Here is a 10,782-nt window from a genome sequence, read left to right as displayed (position 1 = left end):
GAAATCACCTCCAGCATGTTATGGCTCCATGTTATGCACAATAAAAAGAAATGAGAGTGGTGACTGAGGTAGATCAGCGATTCCCAAACTTGGCTAATTATGAATCTCATCTGAAAGCATTTGCTAGAAATACAGATATAAGCCCTTTCACTGGAGAGTTTGGGCTAGGTGAATCTTACTTATGCTTGAGCAAATCTTGTAAATGATGTATAGTTACTAAAGAAAAAATTAAACAAGTTACAGGATACAGCCTCCTGGCTACTGTTTCTTGTTCTAAAAGGCTAAGATTAGAAGATTGCATTTAACTTTGGATAATGGATTAATAAGGGAATTATTATAGTAGTATAAGTCACAGAACTCCAAAGAATGTAGTACAAAATGTCATAAAAGATATATTGGAAGGCAATCATAAGAACTAATCAATAAACCTTGGGGAAAAGTCCAGACATCCAGCTATTTAATTAGAGATGTAATAAAACTTATTGATATAGTTGTTCCACTTGATGGAAACTTCCCTAGAGCCTATATATAAAACTAATAAAGTACATGACTGTAGCAAATGTGAAACAAAATTGTCAAAGCATGATCAGGTACTGTCTTGTCAACTTGTGTTAATTTACATCTATTGATCAGTCGTGGTTAATCCCCAATGGTATTATAAGTGAAAGAATAATCATCCTTTTTAATTAAGCAAACAAAAAGAGTAATTTATTATATAATACCAAAGCAATATATTTTCACAGTAAACACAACACAGAAAGTGAAGAGTTATAGGCACATGGTGAAATTAATCAGTGGATCAATCAACTATACTTATTAGGGCCTGCTGTGGTCCAGGCACTTGTATTATATGCCAAGGGTACAAAGACAAACAAGACTTGGTCCCAGACCTCAAGTATCAGTTACTTAGAAGGGTCTTCTCTTATCTAGTCTAGAGTGAAGTTGACTTTTATATTGATCGTGTGGAGTAGCATAAAAGTAGAGGATGCACAATCCTTTAAGAGCAGTATTTTTTCTCTCTCAACAATATCAATAATCTATTTTCATATAAAGATTTATGTATTTACTGCTTTTAACAAATATTAAGGAATTAAAATTGGTAAAATTGATTTGGTTAATTAAACGTAAAATTTGTGAATGTGAAATTTGATTAGGCAAAGGCTGGTCTTCTTCTATAGATATGTACTTATTTAGTAAAATATTATTTCAAGATGAGTCATTTCTATATTCAATAGATCATACATATAACACAATAAATGATTAAACAATTTAAAAAATCATCCTTGACTTTTCAGTCAATTTAGTTTTGTAAACAATTAAACACTCAAGTGACTAAAAGTTATGAGGAACCCAGTGACCACTTAGGTGTAAAAATGGTAAACGTGACTTTCTGTTTAGTGTAATTAGATATGCTTCTGCTGACGTTGCCTGAATAGCAGTAGAATTTACAAATATTGTGAGGGATTACGTCAGTGGATAAATCCCAGTTTCTCTGTGAGATTGAGGTATAACTTGGTAACAAGCATCATGTAAATTCAGCCTTACAAAGTATTTGAATGCCAGAAATACTGTGAGGAGATTGGTGGAATGTTTAGAAAATATTTTCAAGATCAAATCAATAGTTACTGATTCTGTTCTGTTTAGCTTTTAGGAAACAATAAGAGGATTTTTCTCCCAATGAAGTTTTATATATACAACAAAAGGTGACAATTTGAGCTAAATATCATAGAACATTTTTGTCCATCCTCGTGAAACTTATTTTAGGTAAACATCAGGCAAGCGTGAATACACAATACAATAAATTGAACACAAGAACTATAGGGAGGGAGCATATATTCTCTTTTTTCGTCAATCATAATTCTTCACAATCTTACAATGCCCATGGATCCTCACATGAAAATCAATGATATTTATACAAACAGGTACAGAATTGCAGTAGAAAGCTTTGGCTGCTAGCATGACAGTGAAGGTAACTTTTAATATTTTTTGAATCTATTAATTTACATTTAAGCAAGCATAACACTAATATGTCATAAATTTTAATGCGCTGTGAACATGCACATTAAAATTAGAATAACATTTTTGATACACTTTTTACATGTACATTAAAATTAGAGCAGGAGGAAATGTATACATGTGTGACACCATTGGGCATAAATGTCTAAAAGAAGTACACTCTTCCACCTAGAAATAGATACTTGCTTTACATATATATGTACACCTACAGATGTATACGTATGTATGTATGTATACATTTATCCTGTGAAAATAAGGCCACTTGCCTATGCTCCCTAATTTTGAATAATGTGGAATTTTAGGGCTTGAGGAAATTTAGGGCTTGATGATTAACCACATCTAATGATTAAATAAACCATAAAAAGCTGTAGCTGACCTGCCGCTGAAAGGTTGAGCCTAATTACTCTTTGAACTTCAGTCTGGAAAGGGCACAATATGCCTGATATCTTAAGAACTCTCCTCTTACTAGACAGGGAAAAATGGAACCTTGGGTATAATTTGTCAAATTTTCAAACTCTTTTCATGATCTTTCTAGTGAAGGTTTTGGCCTTACAGCATTATTATAAATGTGATGACTTTTTGGTGACAGGAAACAATTTAGATGAAAAAAAGAGACTGCTAAAAGAAACATCAGTATTACTAATGTTAATGAATACAGAAAATATTCTCAGACCCCAGATAATGAATTTGAGTGTTTCACTTTCTAACTGACTAGAAAAGCTGTCTACCTTTTATTTTCTTCCAGTAACATCTGGAGACAAAAAGGAAAATATATTCTTATAAATCAGAGTACAATAATACTGAACACTCATTGTAACTTCTACGCCTGAGAGATATTTACCAGACTTAAACATAGCAGTTGATTTACCACTTAAAGTAGCTTACATGTTTTAATACAACCTGTTATTCTTAAAGGTGATGTGGCTTAATCTTTAGAAAAAAGCATCAGTAATAAACATATTAAGCAGTAATAGCTTGGAAAGCAAAACAAAACAAAAAACCAGGAAGAATAAATGTCAACATAGAAAACACAATATTCACTGGTAAAGTGATATTGTTACTAACTACAAAAATCCACAACATAACAAGTAAGCTTCACAAAAGCATATAAAAGTTTAAGATGCCACTTTCCAAAGGCCAAGCTGATGATCCTTTAAGTAGGTTATGACAGCATTATTTTAAATACACGTATGGTTTTAAGACATTCCTTCACATGTCTGCACGAACAAAAGAAGCAAATACTCCATCTTCCTGGGCCAAGAGGCTTTCTGGAGTGTCATACTCTAAAATATTTCCTCGCTTCATCACAATAACTAGGTCTGCCGTCAGAATAGTGTGAACCCGATGCTGTGAGTGAAAAAAGAATAAATGTATTCGTTATAAATTTCAGGACACCAGCCAAAGCAATGGAAAATGCATATTTCACTGATTATTCAAGGACATTTCTTTATCTTGGGAAGCCAGGAGGTGCAAGAAGCACAGCCCCTCTTTTTCTTTCTTATTTAAAGTATGATTGATTTACATACTTTTAAACACCGGCCAGTATGGTCTTATATAGGCTGTATTAAGTTGGGTGTAGCTAATATAGTAGTTTCATCATTTTCATGGAAATGCGAGTAGGCTAACAAATGTTTGTCAAGTAATTAAATGATAAGAAGAGTCATCGTGAACCAGTTGGGTTATAGTTTAATCTAGACTAAAATTATCTCTTGAGTAGAGTCAATAATTCCGTGGGCTAACACACAATTTGAAGAACTCTGGAAGGTGGTTCAATTCTAGGAAGACCATGTGGGGAAGTCCATTCTGGCATGCAGTGTTAAAATGAATTATCCAGGACTTTAGGTAGGCATGCTGTCTCTTTGCCTTTAGAGATCACTGCCACTCATTCATTCTCTCTTCCCACATGGTACCCTCTGGAGAGAAGCTTTGGTGTTAGTAATTCATCATTATAAAAGCTACCACCTACTGAGCATATATTATACATTAGGTACTCCACACACATACTTGTTAATCATCAGAATATTCCTCGAACGTGAGTGTTATCTCTCTCCACTTTATAGGGGAGACTGTTGGGGTTCATAGAGATAAAGCAAAAGCGTATCACACAGATAATAAGTAGCAGAACCAGCAACCACACCAGACTTATTAACTTCAAACTGTGAGCTATTTCCACTCTGCCATCAGACCATTTTGTTGGGAGGATCTGGTACTTAGAGGATTGTTCACTTGTCATTCTTAGCATCATGGTTAAGAATGCAGGCTCTGAAGTTAGAATGGACTCATGTTTTGGTTGTGCAATCTCAAGCAACAAACAACTTTTGTATGCTTCACCTTTCACATCAGTGAAATGATGGTCATCATAGTACCTGCCTTGGAGAACGGTGGTGAGGATCAAATGAGATAATCCATGTAAAAAAAAATTCAGGACTTTGTCTGATACATATGAGCAAATAATAAATGTCAGCTACTATAATTTTTTTATCGTTAGGATTTACAAGGGAAAAGTCTTTGCAGTGGACCTTTTCACTACTCTTGCTAAGGTAAGTGCTGTCCAATAGAAATATAATGTGAGTCATAAATGTGAGGCACATGTAATTTTAAATCTCTTAGGAGCCACATTTTATAAGCACAAATAAACAGGTGGAATTTATTTTAGTAATGTATTTTACCAATATACCCCAAATGTTATTTCAACATGTAACCAATATAAAAATTATTAGTGAGATCTTTTACTTTCTTTTTATTTATTTGACTGAACAGGTCAAAACATCAGCATGAAGATGGGACTGACGAACCTAGAAATATCATTTGTTTAGCTGATACACAGTCTTCTAAAGTGTCTTCTCCTAACAACCCAAAGTCCAACCTAAAGCCATCCCCAGAAGCAAAGGCTTATCACTTGCCCTGGGCCATGCAGATGGGGTAGTCTCAATGCTCATGCTTTCAGAAAAGCAAGCAATCCTGGCTGGCACTCACAACTAGAGGGGAAAAGCAACATGTACATGGAATGTGATAAAGATGACAGCTTAGAACATTCACCACTATTTTCAACATCCATAGACAAACCTACATCATTCACTAAATACAGGTAATGAATGGTATATATTTAGGAATTATCACACTTTGAAGGATAATGTTTATCTATCTTTGAGAATGGACCAGAGCCACTTGCATCCCCATGCATTTAGAAAAAAAATAAACATAATGAGCTATTTAATAGCTGCTATGCATTTCCTTCAAAAAAATTAGTTCTTCAATAACCATATCATAGATATTTAAAAAACCTGGCTTTTAAATCCATAAACAGTATATTATAAACATTGCCTTGATATTCTAAAATAATGTTTACTTTTAAAAAGATTGAAAAACTTGGCCTATAGAAATAAATATATCAAGTGTTTATTCTATTACTCCAAAGTATTTTTCACTTGACGAAGTGTGGTATCAATTGTCATAGCAATGATGAAATTTTCAAAATGCTCCAGAGAAATTAATTTCATCAAGAGTGAAGAATAGATCATCTTCCTTAAAAAAATGCCATGCACTATTTTGGGGTATGAGCGCTGCTTTTTAGAAGCCTGAGAAAGTTATCTTTAAAGTTATTCCACAATTTTCAGTGGCAGTTAACAAAAGTAACAGAACAACTTTTATCAGGAAAGGAAAAATAGTTACTCCTAGTAGAGCTGAGGATTGTTGTACAAGGGGTCTACCACAAATTGGTGGAGCTCTCCTTCCTATAAGCCTGGGAAAAGGAGTTGATCCCACAGTAATCTGTTCTCCTCCACAGCTTTCTGTGTGTCCAGGGGAAAGAGCTCTAGGTATCCTGGTGGCCACCTCCACACTGGTGGTCTTGAAATGAAGAATGGGTGAAAGATATACAAGTACACAGAAAAGTATCAGTGAATGTAGGAGAACAGAAATCAGGTAAGAGAACATAATTTTTTGATGAAAAAATACAAATTATGCTCAAGTATCTTTCAGGTATTGACTAAATGGGACCACCCAACAATACCATGCTTCATGCAGAGTAAAGAAAACTAGTTCTTTGAGTAAGCAAAGGTCTGTTTTTCCCCTTTTAACCTGCCTTTTTCAGGGGAGCAGGATCCTCCCCATCTCTTCAGTGAGAAAATTCTGGAAAATATTATAGGAACATTTTTCAAGTTAGCCAATTCTCTCACTCATTAAGTCATTCACACTTTAGTGTGAATGAGTTAATCAAGTGACTCCAGGGCAGAAAGAATCACAGAGTTCGCTGGGAAAGCGAGAGAAAGTGGATTTCTTTTTACTTAGGCCCCGTTTACAGAAGGTGGGCCCGGATGGGGAACCATTTCCAGCCACCTTGAAAAAGCTGCACTTCAAAGGGTACCCTTTCTCCCATGCATCATTCACAAAACTGGAAGCGCAAGCAAGCACTCCATACATAACGTCTATGACTCAACTGTTAAACTTAAGTAATTATTAAGTTAAACAATGCATTCTTCAGGACAGGTAAGGAACATCATGTGTACGGTACTTTAAGGACGCTTACAGAACATCCTCAAGGAAGAGAGAAATTGTTCCTTAAGATAGAGGTAAATCTGGGTCCAGGTTTTCCGACTCTCTCTTGTGCATGTATACATTTGAAAACATATTCAAGTGCCTCGTTTGTATTGAGCACAGGGAAGCACCTTGGTTGAACCGATTTGTATAATAATACCCTGGAGTTGGTTCCCTCAACACCTCCCTCCCCTCTAATCTCTGCCTTTGCTCGGCCTTACTGGGGGGAGGTCGCTAAGATAACTACCAGAGAATGGGCTACTTGGCAGAGTAGCTCAGGATGTCTACTTGTTGGTCATCACCAAAGTGGAAAAGAGGCCATTCTTGAGAGCGAGCAAGTTTGGAGCAGTATCGCACTCCACTAATATACCCTCAGATAAGACTAAAACAATGCCTGCATCCAAGATTGAAGAGACACGGTGCTGGAGAGAAAAGAAAAATGGAAAGAAGAGAAAAGAATCAGCAAGAGGGAAAATGTCTAAGCAATTCATTTAAAAAGTAGTTCTGTTAAATTTAAGCCTGAATGTCAGTAAGAATCCATCCATCTGCAAAGAGGAAGAGACAAAACCATGGCCTCTTTGAAGTAAGCTATAATGGGCATTACAAAGATTTAAGCAGTTTTTCAATTTGATTGTCTGCTCTTGCGGACAAAGGCCCTGGCAAGGCAGAACAGCTGTCTCATTGTCTTTTTGCAAACAGCTAAGTAAATAGGAACATAGAAATTAAGTGCAAGTAGTAGCAGACTAGGGAGTCAAACCAATGAATTTTGCTTCTGAAACTGATCATCAGACAATTCGATTATTAAAAAAAAGAATAATCCCATATGAACTGCCATCTGTATCTGGTGAAAAAGTACAGGCCATGACCTGCTGGAATCCCGAGACTGAGAATGTTCTTTCATTGTAACCTAGCAGAGGAAGGTAGAGCAGACAGCTTGGAAAAAAACAGTGTAAAGGCTTTCAAAGCATAGCTGTTTTTTTTGTTTTTTTTTTCTTTTTTTTGTACGGATACAGAAATATTAGCAGAGAAATACATGATTCAACATATTTTAATTGCTCAAAAATAAAGAATATTGAATCTTGGAAGAAAAACCAAAGAGCAGTAAATCAACTCTGTCGCCCATACTTACAGCTATTGTAACAACGGTGCGGTCTGCAAAAGCTGTCATTACCACTTTCTGCAAAATGTTTTCCTGCCAAAAAATAAATAGAGTCTGAATTTTCTCTGGACTACTTTCTCTTGCCATAATATTGATATTGTGTCCCCAAGAACAATGCTTCAACATGCCCAATCTCTTCTGAGAACTCTCACTGCTAAGTCTTCTGCAGAAGGCCTAACAGGGAGCAGTGCCCAGCAGCAAGCTCCAGCTGGCTTCTGTAGTGTCTTCAAAATGCAAATAAAACTCAGTTTATCAACTAGGAATGACTGATAGATTTATTGCCAGGAAACTGAATGAGGAAAATGAAACCAAATGGGTGTGGAAATGCTCACTTGAGTTATGCCATTAAAAAGGATGTATTCAAAACTAATAAAACCCTAAAATAGTGTTAAGTTTTGTGTCAGAAAAGGAAAAAATAAAGTACATGCTAAAAATTTGGATTTTGACCCATAAAAGTACATTCCAGGCAGGAACTATTTTTATTCCCACCACAAACCACTGTTATCATTATATTTTAAAAGATGTCCTGGGTAAAGATTCTACCTCTCTCCTAGAAAAAAAGCTCGATTACCTAAGTCTTAAAGTGAAGGAGCTATTTCTTCCAATCACATGGTTTATTGCCAATTAATCATTCTTATTCTCCCTCTTTCTCTCTCTCTCATCTTTACTGAGGCAGTACTATCCTTACAATAAGCCACAATATTGTCAGAACTTAGTAATTAATACTAATTTTGATGTAGTTATGTTTACTTAGTGAAATGGCTTCATTAGAAACTACTTCATTGCTTTAAATTATCTTAACTCCGAGAAGGATATATAAACTTTGAATAGGTACTTTAACTGATTAGTCTTACTTAATACAAATAAATGATGTCAAATTAGCATCTCCATATATATGGCTCTTAATAATCTTGAAACTGTTTCACCTTTTTGGGTAGTTTTATTCAATCTAAAGTGTACAGTAAGAAAAGAAATAAGATTTTTATTTTTGTCCTTTCTGATACCAAACTTTTAATATCAAGTTAACTTTTATAAGAACAACATTAATTGATAGCAGTTCAATGTGATATTTTCCCCACTCAATCACAGCCTTCCAGACAGATCCTTCTTGGACATATTTGACACTTTTTTTAAATTTAATTTTTATTTTATATTGGAGTATAGTTGACTTATAATGTTGTGTTAGTTTCAGGTGTACAGCTAAGTGATTCAGTTATACATATACATATATCCATTCTTTTTCAGATTCTTTTCCCATATAGGTTATTACAGAATATTGAATAAAGTTCCCTGTGCTATACAGTAGGTCCTTGTTGATTATCTATTTTATATACAGTAGCGTGGATATGTTAATCCCAAACTCCTAATTTATCCCTCCCCTTATTTGACACTTTTAAGTGATTTCTTTCAAAAGGCAAAGTTTCTGCCTCATTACCATGAATACATTGAGAAGGCCATTATTAATTCTAGCCAACATTAATTATAATGACTCCATCTTCAAATTGCATTAGAAAATGATTGGTTTCGATTATCACTAGATTCTATTAAATAGAGATTTGCATATTTCATCTTAGAACTTCCATGACACAACACTTGAATACTTGAATACAGTACAGTACTCTCATCAACTGAGCCCTGGAATTTTACTGTTCTGAGGATTTATCAAAAAGTGATGGCACTGAAAAAATAGATATATGTGTATATATAACTGAATCACTTTAATGTACACCTGAAACTAACACACATTGTAAATCAACTATACTTCAATAAAAAGAGGTAGAATGGAGAAAAATAAAGTAAAATAAAATAAAACTAGAAAAAAAAGTGATGACAAATTTATATGATGTTTATTGACAATAGGAGGTCCTTTACAAGAAGAGTCAAGTCTCCTTTATTGAAATTCTATTGTGCTGTATCATTGGTTGATCAAGGAGGTGGTTGAGAAGATACTCAAAACAATAGTACTGAGGATTCAGAATCCAATCAGGAAGAATTAATTGTAATTTTCACATGCATTTCTTCAACTCATTAATTTAAAGAAGCTTAGATAATGCACTCACTGTGGCCATGTCGATGGAAGCTGTCGCTTCGTCCATGATGAGAATACTGCTCTTGCGGACAAAGGCCCTGGCAAGGCAGAACAGCTGTCTCTGTCCAACGCTAAAATTCTCCCCACCTTCAGTGACAACTGCATCTAAATGAAAAAAAGAAGCAAGGACTTCATTAAAGAAATGATACTAACATTTTCCTTGGGCAAAGTAGTAGAAAACACATTATGTCCTACAAGAACATGCTGCATATCACTTTGTACTGGTGCAAGGATTTCATATTGGAAAAGCAAAGAGGAACTTTAATTGGGGAAAATGAAGATGAACCTGGGTCACCCTGTGTTTGAAAACAGGTGGTAAATTCCCTCCTTATAGTAGGATATAAAATACTGTTAAACATTTTAAAGACTGGAAGACCTTGGAGATTATTTAATTATTTAATATAATTATCCAAGGCCCAGAGAGATGATGTGGCTTGCCCAAGATCACCTAGTTAACTGGTAGTAGAGCTTGATAAGAAACAGAATATTCTCAACTCCAGTACCTGTTCTCCTTCCATTATATCATCCCCCTGGACTTTAAGCTCCTAGTGGGTAAGGACTGGGTTTGTTTTTGTTTATCAATGTAACCCCAGTACTTACCACTTGGCATCTGACATGGTAGCTGAATGAAACTTTATTGCATGGATAAATGAGTTATGTCCTCATTATAGTTTCTTTTTTTTTTGGTTTCAACCACATTTTATAAAGTACTACTGTGAGTTTAGCTTAAGTTCTATTTCCAAAATTATATTATTAGGATTCAAACACTTTTTAGTAGGGCTCTGAGAGGAAATTTCTATTGATTATTGCCTCACTGCATCAAATTCTTATAATTTCTCATGCTTGGAGGCTATGCATTTATTCTCCAAATTTTAATGTATATAATAAATAAAAAGGAAGCGGGGCATGATGAATGTTCTTCACTAGAGTTGGCATGAACCAGATCATTATCAAACCACTGATGTAATCTTTATTAAGACAA

General features: G+C 34.9%; 1 protein-coding gene across 11 annotated transcripts in view; it reads right to left on the bottom strand.

Annotated features, from left to right (window-relative positions):
* Positions 1 to 679: 679 nt before the first annotated feature.
* Positions 680 to 10,782, bottom strand: part of ABCC9 (ATP binding cassette subfamily C member 9) — a 143,393-nt gene continuing 133,290 nt past the window's right edge. For 6 of the 11 annotated variants that reach the window (XM_082419592.1, XM_082419590.1, XM_082419587.1 and 3 more), the window contains 3 exons: positions 9,772 to 9,905; positions 7,682 to 7,744; positions 680 to 3,363 (listed from right to left, as the gene is read on the bottom strand). In XM_082419592.1, the coding sequence (XP_082275718.1) occupies positions 3,226 to 3,363; positions 7,682 to 7,744; positions 9,772 to 9,905 (335 nt within the window). In that variant the 3' untranslated portion in view covers positions 680 to 3,225. Of the gene's footprint in view, positions 3,364 to 6,799; positions 6,975 to 7,681; positions 7,745 to 9,771; positions 9,906 to 10,782 lie in introns of all 11 variants that reach the window. The other 5 variants (XM_082419591.1, XM_082419595.1, XM_082419597.1 and 2 more) reach the window with 1 other exon arrangement.

This window comes from Balaenoptera physalus (genome assembly GCF_965194825.1).
Source record: "Balaenoptera physalus genome assembly, chromosome: 13".
In the NCBI taxonomy this organism is placed as follows: Eukaryota; Metazoa; Chordata; class Mammalia; order Artiodactyla; family Balaenopteridae; genus Balaenoptera; species Balaenoptera physalus.
Note: the sequence above shows the minus strand (reverse complement) of the source record. Positions and strands in the feature narration are given on the sequence as shown.